Below are 20,905 nucleotides of genomic sequence, written 5' to 3' on the forward strand. Positions count from 1 at the left end.
GGCTTGGCCCCTTAGTTGCAGTGAAGGGAAGCAGCAGACTGATCTCTGGGGAAGCAGAGACTGAGGAAATGCTTCCTTCTGCCTGCAGCATACTGATGTCTTCCCCCAGCCTAGGCAAATTGACTGACACTGGAAGAGGTAAAAGCAGCACAAGGAGCCAATTTTATTATGTACTGGCAAGGAACATGCTGATCAGAAGAGAGAGCAGAGTGACAGAGAGATGAGCTGCATCTCCTTTCTGTCCAATCACAGGCTGGGGGAGTGGCAAGACCCGCAGGTGTTACTTAACGGCAGCAGAAGAAAAAATCAGGTCTCCTGCACTGCCAGACAGAGCTGTGCTGTATATCAGAGCTGTATAAGCCTCAGGACTGGATGGACATGAATATGAAAAGTAAAACAGTTCCATATACTGTATGTATTTCCGACGTGTATATAGCCGGAGTGTCGCGTTTCTTGAATTTGCCGTTGACGTATCGATGTCACTTGTCCAGTAACAGCGGGGGTACGGACGCAGATGAAAGGACTTTGGTGTGTGTGCAGAGGGATGTATTTGTTCCATTCTGTGTAACATGCTCACCTTGGAGGGGATTAGGAAGGGCTGACTAACCTGTGAAAACGATCCGCGCTTTTCCGCCGTTCGGTTAATCTGCTCCGGCACTGATAAGGCACCTCGCTGCTAGACATTTCAAGAGCCGAGTCACATGACTGTGCGCCTGCCTGAGCCGATCGGAGCGCCAGAAGGAGCCAGACTTATAGAATGTGGAGTAGGTGGAGGTGGGGCAGGTGGAGGTAACCCATGGCGGCCAGATTTTGGAGATGACCTCTAACCGGTTACTTTGTTTCGCAGCGACTGCCGCATGTCATCGCTGCTCAGCTGAATACAATTCATGGCAATGTTCCGGGATGGTGATTGACAGCTGAGCCTGTCAATTATCCGCAAGTATTGTCACTGGAGGCTTACAAAACACGACTGGACATTAATCACGACAATCCCACATTATGTTCCAATTTGCGATTGAGCGTGCGTTATTACGTACATTTCTAAACCACTTGACGCATGTTAAGTTGAGCGGGTTCCTTCATTTTAAATGGGCCCTCAGTGTCCATTGACCAAAATAGAAATGTGACCTTTTTGTCTTCAGCTGCGGCGCTATGAGTTGCATATCCATTAAAGGGAAATTGCCTCCTTTCCGGCCAGGGCATCCAAGTTTGATAAGAGCCCTTAGGAACCTGGGACGCTCTGGTCGGCATCCCGCCCAGCTAACTGGTTGTCAGAAGCTGAGCTGGACGCATTTACTGGCGTCCCGCCCAGCTCACTGATGTCACTGGTTGCCAGAAGCTGAGCTGGACGCATTTACTGGCGTCCCGCCCAGCTCACTGATGTCACTGGTTGTCAGAAGCTGAGCTGGATGCATTTACTGGTGCCCCACCCAGCTCACTGATGTCACTGGTTGTCAGAAGCTGAGCTGGACGCATTTACTGGCGTCCCACCCAGCTCACTGATGTCACTGGTTGCCAGGAGCTGGGCTGGATGCATATACTGGTGTTCCGTCTAGCTCCTGGCAACCAGTGACATCAGTGAGCTGGGCGGGATGCCAGACACAGCCAAAGGCAGAGGTACCACCAGCGCCAACCCTACCCCCCTGGTAACGTGTACTGCCCCCACCCCTGGTAACGTGCACCACCAGCAAACCCGGCAAGCCCCCGCCCTAGCCCCAAGCCTCTTTGTTCATTCAATTTTCCATCCTTCTCCTTCAATTTTTCCGCTCACTATGGTCGTAATTGATGGTCAACTCAACTGTTAGAAAAACGAACAAACGTTCCCGAAAACTAAAGTTTTCAAACATAATTCTATTTGCAGCTTTAGAATTTGTAACAATTTGCTAAATGGGATTGCGGCCTCCAGACTGTCCCCAGATTGGTGAACTGCTCTTCATATCGAGAACAGGCACATAGAGAAAGTCTTATCTCACCTTAGATCCAGGCCACCTTCCAAATTCTAAGCCCAGAAGAAGAGGGAGTTCTAAGTTCCCTGAAACTCATTGTTTTATTTTAATGATGTTTCAACCACTAAAAGGATCACATTTGGACCATTTGCGTCTGAAATACTTTTCTTTGACGCTCCAACACCACAACACGTAGAGATAAATTCATCATGGAGATCAAGTTAAGGAAATTGACTTGGTCCACCTGCTCCATCTGGCCACACAGGGTCACATTCCTGAACACTACATATCATTTTCATGGACTAGAAGCGACGTAGCCCAGCTTGTATTGTTGGATTCAGAACAAAGTCACCCTTGGCATTATGAGGGATACTCACTGTTTGGGTTGACATTCTCGCAGAGCTCTGTCTTGGCTTCCCCGTTGGGCCGGTCACTGGGCTTGTGTGACAAACGCGATGACATTGTGGCTGCCGTCACCACCGCCTTAAAGCTGCGCTTGCGTTTCTGGACATTCAGCTCCGGGTGGAAGATGATGATGTACACCTTGGGCATGTAGAGCATCCCCAGAGCCACCGAGGCACTAAGATTCATGGAGATGGTGAGCGTGGTGGTCTGGATGTAGAGCTGCAAGAGAAAGGAGGGAACAAGTCAGGGAAAGTTGAAAACACACAATCTCAGCCATTCATTGCACCTCCAGAGAATTCAAATACAACTATAAGTGTGGCTGAACTTAAAAATGATTGATCTTGGCTTAGAGACACTGAAACATGGAGGATTCCAGAAGAGTGGCACCTGCATTTCCATAACAGTTACACACTGACACTTGGGGATCCCAGAACAAGGACACTTTGGCACCTTAAATCCCAGAACAACAACACACTGAAACTTCAGGGTGCGGGGGGCAGAACAACGATAGACTGGCACTTGGAGGACCCAGGACAAAGATACAGTGATGCAAGGCAATGACACACTGACACTTGGGGGTCCCAGAACAATGACACACTGACACTTGGGGATCCCAGAACAATGACACACTGACACTTGGGGATCCCAGAACAATGACACACTGACACTTGGGGGTCCTAGAACAATGACACACTGACACTTGGGGATCCCAGAATAATAACATACTGACACTTGGGGATCCCAGAACAAAGACACACTGACACTTGGGGATCCCAGAACAATGACACACTGACACTTGGGGGTCCAGAACAATGACACGCTGACACTTGGGGGTCCCAGAACAATGACACGCTGACACTTGGGGTTGCAGAACAATGACACTTGGGGGCTCCAGGAGTATGATGCATTGATATTTTGAGAACAATGCCACTGACATACTGCGGGGTCCCAGAACATTGCCACATACTGATGTCATCTACACAGTTGGGTTCGGCAAATAATTATTTCTAGTCAGTGATCTCAGTAAATGCGGAAGATACAGAAGAGGAAAGTAATGAAGATGATTTCATAGGAAACATTATGAAAGTTCCGCCTAGTAGAAGAGAACATTATCCTTCATGATGACGGGCAATTATCTATGTTATTTTTGTTATGACAGACATCCCCACATCGTCCAAGGATCGATCTGCCATGCGGTGGGTCTACCTCCGCCCCTTTAATGGAGAAGAGCTGTCAATCAAAGTCATGTCAAGCATGCGATAATGATGTCGTTCGGCCGCCTGACACATCCTTGTTAATCAGAGGCCGGTTATTAGTCAGGGATAAACTTTGAAAGATGGAGGTTTGTTATAACCCGCGGATTGACATGTCGAAGGATGACATGCTCAGCCACAACCCGCTAATGGATTTCTCAGCTTGTTACATCGCGACTGCCAGGAACGGAAAGTCGGAGCAAAGGCCATTTATAATGTATCGTTAGGAGTAAATAATGAGGTGATTCTACAACTTCCATCCCATAATACACAGGTGGGAAGGAGAACCTTATTCTTGATTGGAAGTTTAAATAATTAAACACTTATCAACCCCAAACCCATCCCAAACTTTTTTCTTCTTAGTTTTGAACAACCCGAGGAAGGGATGAAACCTTTGCCATGTTTTGCTTGTGTCCCCATTGGGGAAATTTCTCCTCACTTCCTGTCCAGGAACGAAACAGAACAGGACTAATGGCATTGGACATCATTTAATTCTGCTGGCTTGCATACCACAGGAGTCCGCAGAGGGCAGCCCCACAGTGGAGGTGAGTGTTGCAGCAAGATCTGCTTTTTTTTAATTTGTACAAATTGTGAATTGCTGATTAAAAAATACTAATAAATAAAACTACACACTCAAGTTGAAGTTTAATTTTCCTAAATGTTTCCTTCCCTGGTTCCTCCCTTCCCCTATCATCCATGTGATGATTACATAACACGTCTCTGTTTTCATTTCATACTTTATTGTAGTCTCCGTGTCATCATTGGGTCTCCGTGCTGCTCTATGCAATTCAGGGGGGGTCATAGCTAGTGGGAGGGGCTGGCAGAGGGCTGTACATAGCTTCCTGAAAACATCACAGCCCCTTGCCTCAGTACTTCTCTCAAGAGCCCTCAGCTCTGATGCAAGCAGTGGGCTGGCTCTTGGGAGGAGTTATGCAAATATCTAAATGCCTTGATAGGTACATGCCAGTCTGGAGGAGTGGACTTTCCTAGGCAGGCTGTGTTTGCATAAGTGATGGCCATATGTGATGCCGAGCCTCCATGATTGAAAGAACTGAAATCCAATGAATGAAAGGGGCGGGGCCAGGGACAGTCGGGCTGGGCAGGAAAGTTTTAGATGATGCTGGACAACCTCCAGTCAGGAAATGAGGTGGGCTCTATATGACTTGCTGCAGCTTCCAATGCACATTGTGTAGTGAAATCAGAGGATGCAATTTCAGTCCAGGACTGAAGGGAAGGACGGAGGTCCGATATAAGACTGAAGGGAAGGACGGAGGTCAGATAGAAGACTGAAGGGAAGGACGGAGGTCAGATAGAAGAATAAAGGGAAGGGCAGAGGTCAGATAGAAAACTGAAGGGAAGGACGGAGGTCAGATATAAGAGTGAAGGGGAGGACGGAGTTCAGATAGAAGACTGAAGGGAAGGACGGAGGTCAGATATAAGACTGAAGGGGAGGACGGAGGTCAGATATAAGACTGAAGGGGAGGACGGAGGTCAGATAGAAGACTGAAGGGAAGGAAGGAGGTCAGATAGAAGAGTGAAGGGAAGGCCCGGAGGTCAGATATAGGAGTGAAGGGAAGGACGGAGGTCAGATAGAAGAGTGAAGGGAAGGACGGAGGTCAGATAGAAGAGTGAAGGAGAGGACGGAGTTCAGATAGAAGACTGAAGGGAAGGACGGAGGTCAGATATAAGACTGAAGGGGAGGACGGAGGTCAGATATAAGACTGAAGGGGAGGACGGAGGTCAGATAGAAGACTGAAGGGAAGGAAGGAGGTCAGATAGAAGAGTGAAGGGAAGGACGGAGATCAGATATAAGACTGAAGGGGAGGACGGAGGTCAGATATAAGACTGAAGGGGAGGACGGAGGTCAGGTTTAATAATTTTATGAATAGTTCTCGGGGTTGATTTTACTTTTACTAAACAAGTTACTTTATCCGATTAGTGACCTGCGGTTCATTCCCGGGACTCCGGACGGTCTCATATTGTGTCGCCCTCTCGGAGTTGTACGGAGAGCGAGGTTTCTCTGCAGCTGAATTGAATGCGGCCTCTAAGATCCTCTCATCCTCCCTCTTCCCCCGGAATTACTGAAGATTGATTTTATTTTTATGCCGCTCTGGCCGCGTCTTCCCTTTCGGACTGAACAGATATCTCGATAAAAGGATATAAAGTAAAATGAAAACCCTCTGCCGGCTCCGGCACTCTCTGTACTCGGCAGTAAAGCTGCGGAAGGCACACAATTTTCTGGATCTACTAAATGCTGGAAATATAAGACGGAGGAGGAGACCGCACAATCACTGCTGGCAGTACACTCATCGGTCATATACAAACATAAAAGGGCTCATCACCAATTCTACTATCTGAACAGATTGAAACTTCAACCATCGCCTCATTGATTCCCTGGCAAGAAATGGAAGAAGATTGCCTCCGCTCTACGTTGTCTTTCCACCTTCTACAACAATTGTGGTTGAGAAGTCTTCCCAAGATCTCATGCCCCAAAACAGGCTCATTGAGTATAGCAGATGACCTCTGATCCCCTCTCATTAAAAGAATGTACTAGAAAAAAAAAATCTTTTTACCAGGTGTGATAGTTTGGGGAATATAGCACAATGGTGAGCGCTAAGTGACCACTCCTGAAGCCGACTTTAACATAAAAGGACAGTCTTTATTCAGCATAAATTAGGCATAACAGTTCATTCAGGAGTCTCATCAAGACATTGTGTTTGGTCTCACCGACATCTGTCTGTCCCATACACTCCCCGTGTGATAGTCCCGTATTTCTCTGTGAATACAGTCCTCAGCACTGCTCAGCAGCTTTCCTCAGCTCCAAGCGGTTCAGTATCCTCCCCTCGTGGGTTACTGTCCCTCTCTGTCTCCCCGACAGGTATCTCAGGGTCACCGACCCTCTGGACCTCTCCAGCCTTCCTGGTTGTGTCCCTTGTGCTCACGCACGCAGCAGAGTCTGCCTGTTGTCGTGTGTCTCTTGCACACCCACAACTCTCCTCTAAAGCACTGGGCTGGCTTCCTACTAAGGCTGCTCTCAGCCACCTGTTCAGCTCAACCTGGCCACTGGCAACACCTGGCCCCAGGACTGGAGATCCCATCCCACTATAGTCTGGAAAACCTGGAAGGTACTGAGCAGCCAGTTCCTCCTCTCCAAAGGTATTCACATTGTGGAACCGCTCAGCCCCTCTGGCTAAGAGTCCTGGGCGCCAAAGTTCCCATACTACATCATGGCATTGCCATGCACTGCCACACAGGATAGTCTCTCTGCCATCACCAATAGAATGGTAACATACAGGGTGAGCGATGGAAGTTGGACGTCTTTAGAAGAGTTAGTACATGGTAAGTGGTGATGGGAGGGGGACGAGCTAGGTGTCTTTCCCCCCACACTGGAATGCCAATTCAGTCACAATGAAGCAGTGGACGTTACAACATCGTTTGCTTACGACAGCTTTGTTCCAGGTGGTGAGTCTATCGCAGCAACGCAGCAGCTATTTCGTCGATAATTCAATGTTGGTCGACACTGGGCCGTTCTCAGTCCCAGGTGGGTTGAACATTTCTGAACAACCGGAAACATTATGAATGAGAACCCACCAGGCCCCGTCCGCACTGCAAGGACGCAAGGACGCCAGAAAAACATTGCATGGGTGAGAGAGGCACTGGTTAGGAGTCCGGGCCGGTCTACTTGAAGACATGCAAGTGAGTTAGGGTTGAGTCGTGAATCGGCGAGAACCATTTTACATAGAGAGAGATTTAAGATTCCATCCATACAAAATGCTGGTTGTTAACTCGGAACGTTACATGCACACACTGAACAACTTCTTACGACCAGAACTGCGAAGACGTCAAATAAACATGAGAAATGTTTATTTCCAGCAGGATGGTGCCACATGGAAGTTCTTTGAATTATCTTCCCTGAGCGCCTCATTTCATGTTTCGGCAATGTGCCATGGCCCCCAAGGTCTCCTGACTTGTCATCATGGGATTTCTTCCTATTGGGGTACCTGAAGAGCCGTGTGTACACTCACAAACCCCCATAACTTGAATGATTTGAAGGATGCCTTTCCGACAAGAAGTGCTCACGATTGATCAACCGCTGCTGGCCCGAGTGATGGACAATTTCAAGGGAAGGATTGAAATCTGCATTCAAGAGGATGGTCGTCATCTAAATTACATTATTTTTCACAACTGAATAAGTAACTCAAATGGCATCTCCTGACCTCTGTTCTTGTAGAAATAAAAACATGTTGAGTTGAAAATCTACGGAGTACTGTTTTTTTCAAAACCGCCTGACTCCCGTCGGTCACCCTGTAAAATGTGGAGCTCCAGGAATAATCTTTTATGGATACTTCCATTGGAACTAATATAGGTTTCTTCCCATTTTAATCAACTCTGCATTAGCTTTGTATCAACTTCCATATATGTATAGAGGTTGCCCACACAGCTGTTGGACAAGATCTGGGACCATGGTGTTGCTACAACAATATTTTCAGGAACCCCAGTGGCTCGGCACAAGTATCCATATCTGATACCTGAAGGGCCACTGGGGTTCCTGAAAAAAATAGTTGTGGCAACACCATGGTCCCAGATCTTGTCCAACAGCTGTGGGCAACCTGTATATGGAAGTTGATACAAGGGTAATGCAGAGTTGATTAAAATGGAGCTCCAGGAATGGTCTTTTAGCGATACTGCCACTGGTCCAGGTTGGCTGATCATCAGTATCCAATCCATATCTGATATTCAGAGGGCCTCTGAAAATACTGTAGTAGCAAGACCATGGACCCAGATCCTGTCCAACAACTGTGATCTCTCTCTCTCTCTCTCAACTTTTATGGATACATCTTGGCTTGATGTAAGTTTTTATAACTTATACTCAAAGGGCTGCAGGGGATGTTGAAAATACTGTTGTAGGAAAACCATGGGCCCAGATCTTGCCCAACAACTCTATTTGTATATATAAGTTGATAGAAGGATAATCCAGAGTTGATTTAAGTGGAGCTCCACAAAGGATCTTCATGGATAAATACAGTACATTGGTCCAGCTTGGCTCGGTGTCAGTATCCATATCTGACACCACAACTGGGCCACTGGGAATTTTGTAGTAGCAAGACCATTGGACCCATATCTTGTCCAACAACTTTTTTAGCAATGTTTACAGTGGTTAATTCCATCCATAACGATCCATCAAGGAACATATGCATAGTAGATGGAGCATTCTGAACAATACTAACAGTACTCCCACTATAAACTAGTATTCAGACAGTGTAATCAAGCAGTATTCATCTTACTCCAATACATGCCTCTCAGAGAGGCCGTCAGTCTTGGCCTAGCTGCAGGACCCCCAAGGCATTTAGGAATGATCTTTTATGGATACTTCCACTGGGCCAGCTTAGTTCATTGTCAGTATCCATACCTGATATCCCGAGGGCCTCTGAGGAAGCAGAAAATACTGTAGTAGCATGACCCTTGGGCCTAGATCTTGTCCAACAACTATGGGCCTAGATCTTGTCCAACAATCATGGGCAACCTCTATTGGTATATATAAGCGGATACAGAAGTAGTGGAGAACTTACCCAGCTATCTATTGTAAATAAGGTTGCCACCACTTCTTCAAGTGAAACCCGAATACTCTAGCGCCGCGCGCTGCAATTTTTTTGGGGGGGAAAAAATAGAGGAGAGGCAGCCAGGGGAAAGAACAAAAAGAGACAGCCAGGGGAGGGAGTAAGGAGACCGGCTATAGAGGACTACAAATCCCAGTAACACATTATACAGCAATACGAAGCTACATACGCTGTGTTTTTCTAAGGTGGCGCTCTGATATCAGGTGACCTGTGCGGGCTCTTAGGTGACCTGCGCGGGCTCTCAGGTGACCTCTGCAGGCTCTTAAGTGTCTCACCAGGTGTACTGAGGCAGGCAATGTGGTGTCGGGAAGACGGAGGAGGAGATAAGCGGGCAGGTGCCAGTTTACAGGTGCCCGCGGCTCACAGGAATGCTGCCGAGGTCCCCAGCAGGCACGGGACCTCAGGCAGCCGCATCGGTCAAAAAATGTAATGTGCCGGTATCTGCATGTAGTGTCTTGTGTCTGGGTGTCAGCTGGCCGGAAACCCGGACACAGGACTCAAAAACCGGACTGTCCAGGTGAATCCCGGACAGGTGGCAACCCTAATTGTAAACTACACAAAGCGATCTCCCTATGCAATGGAGAGGAGGAGGAGGTGTTTGTAGCCCAAATCAGGAGAGCAGCCTAGTGTGACAACGCCACTCCTCCAGAGATATTGTAAAGTGAGTTTTGTCACCCTAGGACAGGAAATGTGTTATTGGTAGCCGTAAATAAAGAGGAAGAAAACGAATGCAGCCGTCACATCTAAAGACCGATGAGCTTCAATGTATTACTTTTTTGCTGTTGGGTTTAGACCCATGGGGGCCACACAGCTCTTTGCTCCTAGTCCTGTTTAATCCTTGTAACAAAGTTATTCCTGGGCGCGGATACAACGCGTAAACATGCGGAAACGAGCATGGCTCTGGGAACATGTACGAACAGAAAGTAAACAGCCCGATGCGCTAATGAATAATTAATGAGGTGGAGATTCATGCACAATGTTTGTGTCAGGAGGCTGCCGTGATAAACAATCCATTTCATTTGCTCATCCAAGTGCAGATGATGCGTTGACGTCGGTACGTTTCGTTCTTTATTAATAAGACGCGGGATCGTGTGAATGTGATTGGTACAGTGCAAAAAAAAATCATTAAAAATGACCTGTAATTGAGTTGAACGCATGATGCTGAAAAGATGAAGAATGGGGTGATTGTGTGTGTGTGTGTGGGGTGGGTTGTGCTTGTTCTTTTTGATTAAACTCCGTGCAGATACAAGGAGAACACAAACACCATTAAATGTGTTTTTTTTATACAGGCAGGAGAAGCACAAGGAGTCAATCGGTTCATGTGCTGACCAGGAGCATGCTGACAGGAGTTGAGAGCAGAATGACACAGAGGCGAGCTCATCAGTCTACTGAGTCTCTCCTTCACTGCCCATAAGCAAGTCCTCACCCACACACTGGGTCCAATATGTCAAAACGCCTTTATTTTGATGCTAAGAGTACATGGTAGCACTAGTGGATAGCAACTTTTCGGAACCATTAGCAGTCCCTATGTTTGCCTGATGAAGGGGCCGCTAATGCACTTTGCTATATACTAGTGCTGCCATGCACTCTTAGCGTCTGAATAAAGGCATTTTGACATGTTGGATCCGACACGTGAGTGACTACTTGCATATTTGGATTCACGCTGCGCCATCTGTGGTCATGCCAGCATCCATTTGACTGCATTGGGATTCTGGTCTGCAGTGCGGTGGGATGCATGCTATAGTGGTGCTATATTGAACTCCTTCACTGTCCAATCACAAGCTGGGGGGTGGGCCCATAACAGCATAGGCTCAGATGTTGTGAGTTGAATGATGCTGGTTCCCAAAAGACTAGTCCTCTTTCAGGTCCTCCCTCAACCTCCAGATCTGCAACCCTGGCAGTAAATCGTGGCAGAGCCATCTCTTGGCCGACCTATTTTTTCCCCTCGTTTTTGACCCCTTTCAGATGCTCTGTGATCCAGTGATGTGCGGTACCTCTGGTTCTGGATGAGGCATTCCCCAGCCTCGCCCCAGCACGTGTGAAAGAGGAAAGGAGGAGACAGGGAGGAGCCTCCCTGTCCCTCACTTGCTCGTCACTGCTGAGGCATCGAGATCGATGGCCTCAGTAGTTTTTTTTTTCTTTTTTTGATTGGACAGCTTGGACCAATGGCGCTTTGCCATTGGTCCAAGCCATCCACAGAGCTCATGCCTCTAACACAGAGTAGAGGCTGTGACAGCTCTTGCCTCACCAAGTTAGGTTACACAAGCAGTGGGGAAGCCCGCTGCTGTGTAACCGAACTACCTGTCAAAAGCCGGACGCAGCGCTGCCTGCAATTAACATTTAGCACTCCGTCCATGACAGGTTACACAGCGGGGGGGTGGGTTTCCCTTATCTGTAACCTGTTACAAGCCGCCCTGAATGGAGAAAAAGCTGTCAGCTTTTTCCTCCATAATACTAGGTGAGGCTCTACCCCACCTGCCTCCCCTGACCGCACGTCTCTACTGTGATCAGACGGCACTAATTCCCAAACTAAGATAAGAGAGTAAAAAGCACGCAGCATCAGACGGCGGCGAGAACAAAGTTTAAAGAAGAGGCCGCCTTCGGAGATAAACAAACGCGGCCTGTATACCAGCGAGACGGCGAGGAGAAACCGAGATCAACAAACGTGAGACAGGCGGAGATAATTACGGGTCATTAAAATCAGTAAACATCTTCCCCGGCGATGGATCGCTATGCCGCCTTCCTTCACGGGGATGTTTATAATTATATAATTATATACAATCACGTCGAAAATGTTGTTTTCGGTGGCGATGTATCCTGGACGCGGTCCGGCTCAGGCGCCGATCACCGGAGACGCACATTAAGCTGATACAATGTTTCAGATAGTTTTATTAAGAACCTTTGCACCTTGTTAGATTGCATCTCCTATCGTTCGTCTATGTATTGATTTTTACCCCTCTGCGGGGGAGGGGATGGTGTTATAACAAGAGACTTATTAAAGGACACTCAGCTGGGCATCGTCGGGTGCGTTGTGAAAACTCATTTGTGGCGGGGTCAGCTGACAGCGGGAACCTCATATCGAAGCGCGCCGAGCTCACGCTGAGACTCCTGTGACATACACGTCTCATACAAGACATAACAAGCCTGGAAGTAAGAGACGGTAAATAAATCTTGCTTTGAGCCCGGTGTAGAGATATCTGAGGTCTCGCCGGACCCTATGTTATTTAAAGTGCAAATGTTGGCTAAAAAAAAATACAGAATCCAGGTACCTCGTGACGCTCAATATTCATAAAATAAAAATAAAACTTCCTTTTCCTTCCCTGATGGAGCCAAATCATCTTTCATTTGTGTCCCACCCGCTCCCCCCTCCCAGACACTGCAGCTCCCGGTAGGAGGGATTCAGAAACAGAAGCGGTGCTGCCAATCCAGAAAGCAGTGGGCGGGACTGGGTGTAGCCAGTTGCTGATTGACAGTCTGCAGTGTTGTGAATCAGCAGTGCCACACCCACGACCTCCCATGCCATATACCTTGGTTCGGAAAGATCTCGTCTGATTTTCTGTTGTGTCTTGAGACAGGATGTTAAGGAAAATCTAAGCAGACTGATCACTGGGGGAGGGGAGACTGAGGAAATGCTTCCTCCTGCCGTGCAGCAGACTGATCGCTGGGGGAGGGGAGACTGAGGAAATGCTTCCTCCTGCCTGCAGCAGACTGATCACTGGGGGATGGGATACTGAGGAAATGCTTCCACCTGCCTGCAGCAGACTGATGGCATCAGTCTAGTTCAGTCATTGAAGCTTTAATTATTGAGTTTTTCAGATGATTTTTGCACTTTTTTTTAACGCTTTTTTAGCATTTTTGTATTTATTCATGTGGATGTATAGTCAGGGCCAGATTTACTCTCTCTGCTCGCCCAAGGCCAGATTCCTCAATGTGCCCCCCCCACCAGCAAACCCCCCCTCCTCCCCCCCATGGAGAATGGCAGACCTGCAGGCCGAGGATCACTTGTACATAACAAGCGGCGGCTTCCCTGCTGTACATTTAGTTCTGCTTGCCCAGAGCAGGGCTAAATGTAGAAAACAACAACCCGCCCGGCAACCCCGGAATTGAATGCCCCGGGCGTCGGGAGATAGGAATTCCACACCACTGCTGCCCCTCTACTCCCTGCTGCCCCTCTACTCCCTGCTGCCCCTCTACTCCCTGCTGCCCCTCTACTCCTTGCTGCCCCGAGGCCGGGCCTTGGTTGGCCTTGTGGGAAATCCGGCACTGTGTGTAGTCGGACTCGGCGACAGGTCCACTTTAAAAAACATGTCATACTTGCGCTAACTTCAACCCAGATGACAGATTCAAGTGCCGCATGTCCTTTACCGCCGTGATTAAAATTTTCTACCATCTAAGTTCCGATCCCGCAGACAGCCGCACTCATGGCAAAGACATCAGGGAGGGAGATGACAAACCCGCCGCCTGTATGGAAGGAACGCGACGCCCAATGTGCGCTTGAAGGGGATTTATTAAACTGATACTTCCTCCCGACGTCTCATCATCGCTTTATGGAGAACAACAGGAGAGGCGCCTCTGTGGAGACCAACGACTGTCAGCTTAGATTTTATATAAATTGTATCACATAGAAAAAGAGGAGAATTCGGTGAAAAGATACAAAATCTTCTAAAGGGAAATATTACATTTATTATTGTATCTGTATATTACAATGACACGTGGAAGTGGGGGGGATCTATTACAGTGACACCTGGAAGTGGGGGGATATATTCCAATGATACCTGGAAGGGGGGGGGATATATTCCAATGATACCTGGAAGGGGGGGGGATATATTCCAATGATACCTGGAAGGGGGGGGGATATATTCCAATGATACCTGGAAGGGGGGGGGATATATTCCAATGATACCTGGAAGGGGGGGGGATATATTCCAATGATACCTGGAAGGGGGGGGGATATATTCCAATGATACCTGGAAGGGGGGGGGATATATTCCAATGATACCTGGAAGGGGGGGGGATATATTCCAATGATACCTGGAAGGGGGGGGGATATATTCCAATGATACCTGGAAGGGGGGGGGATATATTCCAATGATACCTGGAAGGGGGGGGGATATATTCCAATGATACCTGGAAGGGGGGGGGATATATTCCAATGATACCTGGAAGGGGGGGGGATATATTCCAATGATACCTGGAAGGGGGGGGGATATATTCCAATGATACCTGGAAGGGGGGGGGATATATTCCAATGATACCTGGAAGGGGGGGGGATATATTCCAATGATACCTGGAAGGGGGGGGGATATATTCCAATGATACCTGGAAGGGGGGGGGATATATTCCAATGATACCTGGAAGGGGGGGGGATATATTCCAATGATACCTGGAAGGGGGGGGGATATATTCCAATGATACCTGGAAGGGGGGGGGATATATTCCAATGATACCTGGAAGGGGGGGGGATATATTCCAATGATACCTGGAAGGGGGGGGGATATATTCCAATGATACCTGGAAGGGGGGGGGATATATTCCAATGATACCTGGAAGGGGGGGGGATATATTCCAATGATACCTGGAAGGGGGGGGGATATATTCCAATGATACCTGGAAGGGGGGGGGATATATTCCAATGATACCTGGAAGGGGGGGGGATATATTCCAATGATACCTGGAAGGGGGGGGGATATATTCCAATGATACCTGGAAGGGGGGGGGATATATTCCAATGATACCTGGAAGGGGGGGGGATATATTCCAATGATACCTGGAAGGGGGGGGGATATATTCCAATGATACCTGGAAGGGGGGGGGATATATTCCAATGATACCTGGAAGGGGGGGGGATATATTCCAATGATACCTGGAAGGGGGGGGGATATATTCCAATGATACCTGGAAGGGGGGGGGATATATTCCAATGATACCTGGAAGGGGGGGGGATATATTCCAATGATACCTGGAAGGGGGGGGGATATATTCCAATGATACCTGGAAGGGGGGGGGATATATTCCAATGATACCTGGAAGGGGGGGGGATATATTCCAATGATACCTGGAAGGGGGGGGGATATATTCCAATGATACCTGGAAGGGGGGGGGATATATTCCAATGATACCTGGAAGGGGGGGGGATATATTCCAATGATACCTGGAAGGGGGGGGGATATATTCCAATGATACCTGGAAGGGGGGGGGATATATTCCAATGATACCTGGAAGGGGGGGGGATATATTCCAATGATACCTGGAAGGGGGGGGGATATATTACAATGACACCTGGAAGTGGGGGGATATATTACAATATATACAATATTTGGTTATCCCGGAGATCGGCTTTAACTCGGTCATGGAGACGGGTCAGGAGGAAATTTCCACCAGGAACGCCGGTTCAGCAACCTCCACCGAACTTCAGAGCCACGAGGGCGCCGCCTGGGCCAAAGAGGCGTAATCTTGGGAACGCCGTGCCGCGACTAATGTCAGGAAATGGTATTCGGGGGCTGAAAGATCTTCCCACGCTTTCATCTCGTCTCTGTAAACTCCATTCCTAATATTTCATTTTTATAGTTCATTTATACAGCACTTTGCAGGTTGCGCGGGATCGTTATCATCGTTCCCTACGGCGGAACGAGCTTCCAATTTAATCTCCGTTATACGGGCTCGCACTGTCCTGGTTTTTGGTAGAAGATGATGAGATGGGCAACATTCCATCTCTACCGATCATGTGATCTGGATACAAATTAGTAAACTAAACATGAGATTGTAGTCCATCCCGGGGGTGGAGCTTGAATTGGTGACTACTTGACAACACACACAGGGACCATGGGGAACAGACGTAGCCCCCCTCCAGAAGGAAGGACAGTGTCAGCACCAATTCAGAGATGATTGGAGGATCTACAGCCGAGTGATACACAAATAAGAGACATTGTTGTTACTAGTTAAGAGACTTGAATGTATTTTTTTTGGTCTAACTCCTGAGTTTAGGATTGTGGGGGAGGAACCAGTGTGAGTGTTTTTTGCATATTGTCTTTAATGTTCTTTATGCCAAAAAAAAAAAACAATTTGTGACTTTTTCAGACACTTTAAGCTTTGGTCCATTTACCAATTTCTGCAGTTTATGGGCCTGAATCAGGGACACAAGATGTCACTCCTTGCTATCTCTCCTTGCTCTCTCTCCCTGGATGTCTCTCCTGGTGTCTTGTCTCACTCTCTTCCCTGGCTGTCTCTCCTCACTCTCTATCCTGGCCGTCTCTCCTCCCTCTCTCCTGGCTGTCTCTCCTCACTCTCCCGTGGCTGTCTCTCCTCACTCTCTCTCCTGGCTGTCTCTCCTCACTCTCTCTCCTGGTGCCTTGTCTCACTCTCTTCCCTGGCTGTCTCTCCTCACTCATCCTCCTGGCTGTCTCTCCTGGCTGTCTCTCCTCACTCTCTCTCCTGGTGCCTTGTCTCACTCTCTTCCCTGGCTGTCTCTCCTCACTCATCCTCCTGGCTGTCTCTCCTCTCTCTCTCCTGGCTGTCTCTCCTCTCTCTCTCCTGGCTGTCTCTCCTCTCTCTCTCCTGGCTGTCTCTCCTCTCTCTCTCCTGGCTGTCTCTCCTCTCTCTCTCCTGGCTGTCTCTCCTCTCTCTCTCCTGGCTGTCTCTCCTCTCTCTCTCCTCGCTATCTCTCCTCTCTCTCTCCCCTGGCTGTCTCTCCTCCCTCCCTCCTGGCTGTCTCCCCTCCCTCTCTCCCCTGGCTGTCTCTCCTCACTCCCTCTCCTGGCCACTTCTCCTTGTTCTCCCTCATGTGTCTCCTCACTCTTCCTGCCCAGCTCACTGACATCACTGGCTGCTAGGAGCCGGGCGAAACGCCAGTCAGTGCATCCCGCTCAGCTCCTGGAAACCATTGACGTCAGTAAGCTGGGTGGGATGCCCCCCTCCCATAACGTGTTCCTGCTACAACGTCACAGGTTGCTAAGCTCTTGGAAACCTGGGACGCTCTGGCCGGAAAGGGGGGGAGGCAGGCACACATGACCCAATGAAATGCTGCCTCAGGCAACCGCACACTGCACAGCCCTCCACACTGCCATGCAATATATACACTGTATTGTCAAAAGTATTGGGACGCCTTTACACACACATGAACTTTAATGGCATCCCAGTCTTAGCCCGTAGGGTTCAGTATTGAGTTGGCTCCGCCCTTTGCCACTATAACAGCTTCACTTCTTCTGGGAAGGCGTCCACAAGGTTTAGGAGTGTGTCTATGGGAATGTTGGAGCATTTGTGAGGTCAGGTACTGATGTTGGACGAGAAGGCCGGGCTCGCAGTCTCCGCTCTAATTCATCCCAAAGGTGTTCTATCGGGTTGAGGTCAGGACTCTGTGCAGGCCAGTCAAGTTCCTCCACCCCAAACTCGCTCATCCATGTCTTTATGGACCTTGCTTTGTGCACTGGTGCGCAGTCATGTTGGAACAGGAAGGGGCCATCCCCAAACTGTTCCCACAAAGTTGGGAGCATGAAATTGTCCAAAATGTCTTGGTATGCTGATGCCTTAAGAGTTCCCTTCACTGGAACTAAGGGGCCAAGCCCAACCCCTGAAAAACAACCCCCCCCCATAATCCCCCCTCCACCAAACTTTACACTTGGCACAATGCAGTCAGGCAAGTACCGTTCTCCTGGCAACCGCCAAACCCAGACACGCCCATCGGATTGCCAGACAGAGAAGCGTGATTGGTCCCTCCAGAGAACACGTCTCCACTTCTCTAGAGTCCAGTGGCGGCGTGCTTTACACCACGGCATCCCACGCTTTGCATTGCACTTGGTGATGTAAGGCTTGGATGCAGCTGCTCGGCCATGGAAACCCATTCCATGAAGCTCTCTATGCACTGTTGTTGTGCCAATCTGAAGGCCACAGGAAGTTTGGAGATCTGTAGCTATTGACTCTGCAGACAGTTGGCGACTTCTGCGCACTGTGCGCTTCAGCATGCGCTGACCCCGCTCTGTCATGTTAAGTGGCCGACCACTTCCTGGCTGAGTTGCTGTTGTTCCCAGTTGCTTCCACTTTGTTATAATCCCAGATTATAGCGACCCGTTCTTTCACCAATGTTTGTAGAAGCGTCTGCATGCCGAGGTGCCTCGTCCTATACATCGGGGGCCATGGAGGGGATTGGAACACCTAAACTCAATGATTTGGAGGGGCGTCCCAATACTTTTGGCAACATAGTGTACAATGACCTTGTGTACTCTTTACATCTAAAACAAGCGGCGGATCTTTCTCTGACTTTATAAAATCTATATTACGTGTTCTGTCGGCTGTAAAGTTATACAGCCTGTCCCCGCCTGGCCAGCATTTTACAACCTGCAATTTTTCTGGAGTGGAAATTGAGATCCGAAATTATGGGCGCCCCCCGGCTCTGCAAATATTTGACACCGCCGCGCGCGTCAGCCAGAATAGGCTACAATCACCGGGGGCAGGCGCGGCGACATGGCGAGGGCGGTGAATTAAAATCGTGTCCAAGCATAGCTCGCCGCACACAGCCCCTCAGAAGCTCGCCATCCACAACTCTGCCTCGGAAGATGGTTAATTACTGCGTATTAAATGAAGACATGCACCAAACGGGAAGGGAAATGCTTTCGGTAAATATTGCTCTTTAATACATATTCACATAAAAAGCTCAGATGACCTCCGATGGATCCGAAGAATTAATAATAATATGAGAAAGAAATCAGGGACTTTATACAGCAGTTCTGAAAACCGTCATCTTTTTCAGGGGTGAAGATTTTGGACAGTTGGTACTAATGCTTATCACTGCGCATTCTGCATAAAGAGTACCTAGCTAGACTACTATATACACGGGGGGAAGGGAGGTGCTAGTGTATTGTCCAAGTGTAAGCCCCAGAATATAAAACAATATGCAGGACAAAGAATTTCATACACACACATTAGGGCTGCCACCTGTCAGGGATTCACAGTTCTGTTTTGGGTCCTGTATGTGCTGTGTCTGGGTTTCAGGCCAGATAAAACCCGGACACAAGTTGTCACAAAGTCAGGCAGAGAGGAGCAACCACGGGGTCCTGCTCCTATGCACCCGCACCTCATGCACAGTACAGGTGTAGACCTCCACAGTGACTGGGCTCTGACAGCATTCCCAATCGCTCTCTCTTTCAATTTCACACATACACTACAATCTACTGCATGTGTAATGCTAAGTTGATACACTCAGAGCCAGGATTATGGGGGGGTCCGGGAGGAACCAGTGTGAGTGTTTTTTTCATATTGCCTTTAATGTTCCTTATGCCAAACAAAATAACAATTTGTGACTTTTCAGACACTTTAAGCTTTGGTCCATTTACCAGGTTCTGCAGTTTATGGGCCTGAATCAGGGACACAAGATGTCACTCCTTGCTATCTCTCCTTGCTCTCTCTCCTCTTTCTCTCCTGACTGTCTCTCCACACTCTCTCCCCTGGCTGTCTCTCCTCACTCTCTCCCCTGGCTGTCTCTCCTCACTCTCTCCCCTGGCTGTCTCTCCTCACTCTCTCCCCTGGCTGTCTCTCCTCACTCTCTCCCCTTGCTGTCTCTCCTCACTCTCTCCGCTTGCGGTCTTTCCTCACTTTCTCTTCTGGCTGTGTCTCCTCACTCTCTCTCCTGGCTGTGTCTCCTCACTTTCTCCTGGCTGATTCTCCTCGCTCTCTATCCTGGCTGTCTCTCCTCACTTTCTCTCCTGGCTGTATCACCTCACTCTCTCTCCCCTGGCTGTTTCCCCTCACGCTCCCCCTGGTTGTCTCTCCTCTCTCTCTCTCCTGTCCGTCTCTCCCCGCTCTCCCCTCTGACTGTCTCTCCTTGCTCTCTCCCTGGTTGACTCTCCTCACTTTCTCTCCGGGCTGTCTCTCCTCACTCTTTCTCCTGGCTGTCTCTCCTCACTCTTTCTCCGGGCTGTCTCTCCTCACTCTTTCTCCTGGCTGTCTCTCCTCACTCTTTCTCCTGGCTGATTCTCCTCTCTTTCTCTCCTGGCTGTCTCCCCTCACTCTTTCTCCTGGTTGACTCTCCTCGCTTTCTCTCCTGGCTGTCTCTTCTGACTGTCTCTCCTGGCTATTTCTCCTCGATCTCCCCTCTGGCTGCCTCGCCTCGCGCTCTCCCTTGGCTGTGTCTCCTCACTTTCTCTCCTGTCTCTCTCTGCTCTGGCTGTCTCTCCTCGCTCTCTTCATTGGCTGTCTCTCATCGCTCTCTCTCCTGGCTGTCTCTCTTCACTCTCTCCCCTCTAAGTGTTTGGTTTTCACCTGAAAAAAAGGTGGCGAACCTAATGCACATTCTTCACTGCAATTCCAACCTATTGGGGGGAATTTATCAAAGCACTTGCGACAGTTTTAGCCTCTTAGATCATTTTTTTAATGTGCAAATCTGTCTTTTAACACGCGCTCTTGTTTTCTTCAGAGCTTGCACTACTTTTTCAACTGCATGTTTTCTGCACGTGTTTTGCACCTGTTTTCATCTGCACTTGTTCTGCGGCTGTCTGAAGAAAACAATCACAACTTAAGAAGTCCCCGCGACCACTTCTTCAAGAAGCGACAGTTAAAGGAGAACTATGAGGGGGGGTGATTTCCACTCACCTCATAGTTCTAGCCGACCTGTGACAATGAGACTGTCACAGGTCGGCTCAGTAGATCGGGAGGTGAGCGAACACATACCGGGTTCGCTCACCTCTCGATCCTG

At 48.7% G+C, this 20,905-nt stretch overlaps 1 protein-coding gene across 1 annotated transcript in view; it reads right to left on the reverse strand.

Annotated features, from left to right (window-relative positions):
• Positions 1 to 20,905, reverse strand: part of GRM7 (glutamate metabotropic receptor 7) — a 351,320-nt gene that overhangs the window by 37,943 nt on the left and 292,472 nt on the right. Inside the window, exon 9 of the mRNA XM_018562551.1 lies at positions 2,324 to 2,570. Coding sequence (XP_018418053.1) covers positions 2,324 to 2,570 — 247 coding nt within the window. The remainder of the gene's footprint in view (positions 1 to 2,323; positions 2,571 to 20,905) is intronic.

Source organism: Nanorana parkeri, unplaced genomic scaffold (assembly GCF_000935625.1).
Source record: "Nanorana parkeri isolate BGI_ZX_2015 unplaced genomic scaffold, ASM93562v1 scaffold583, whole genome shotgun sequence".
NCBI classification, from domain to species: domain Eukaryota; kingdom Metazoa; phylum Chordata; class Amphibia; order Anura; family Dicroglossidae; genus Nanorana; species Nanorana parkeri.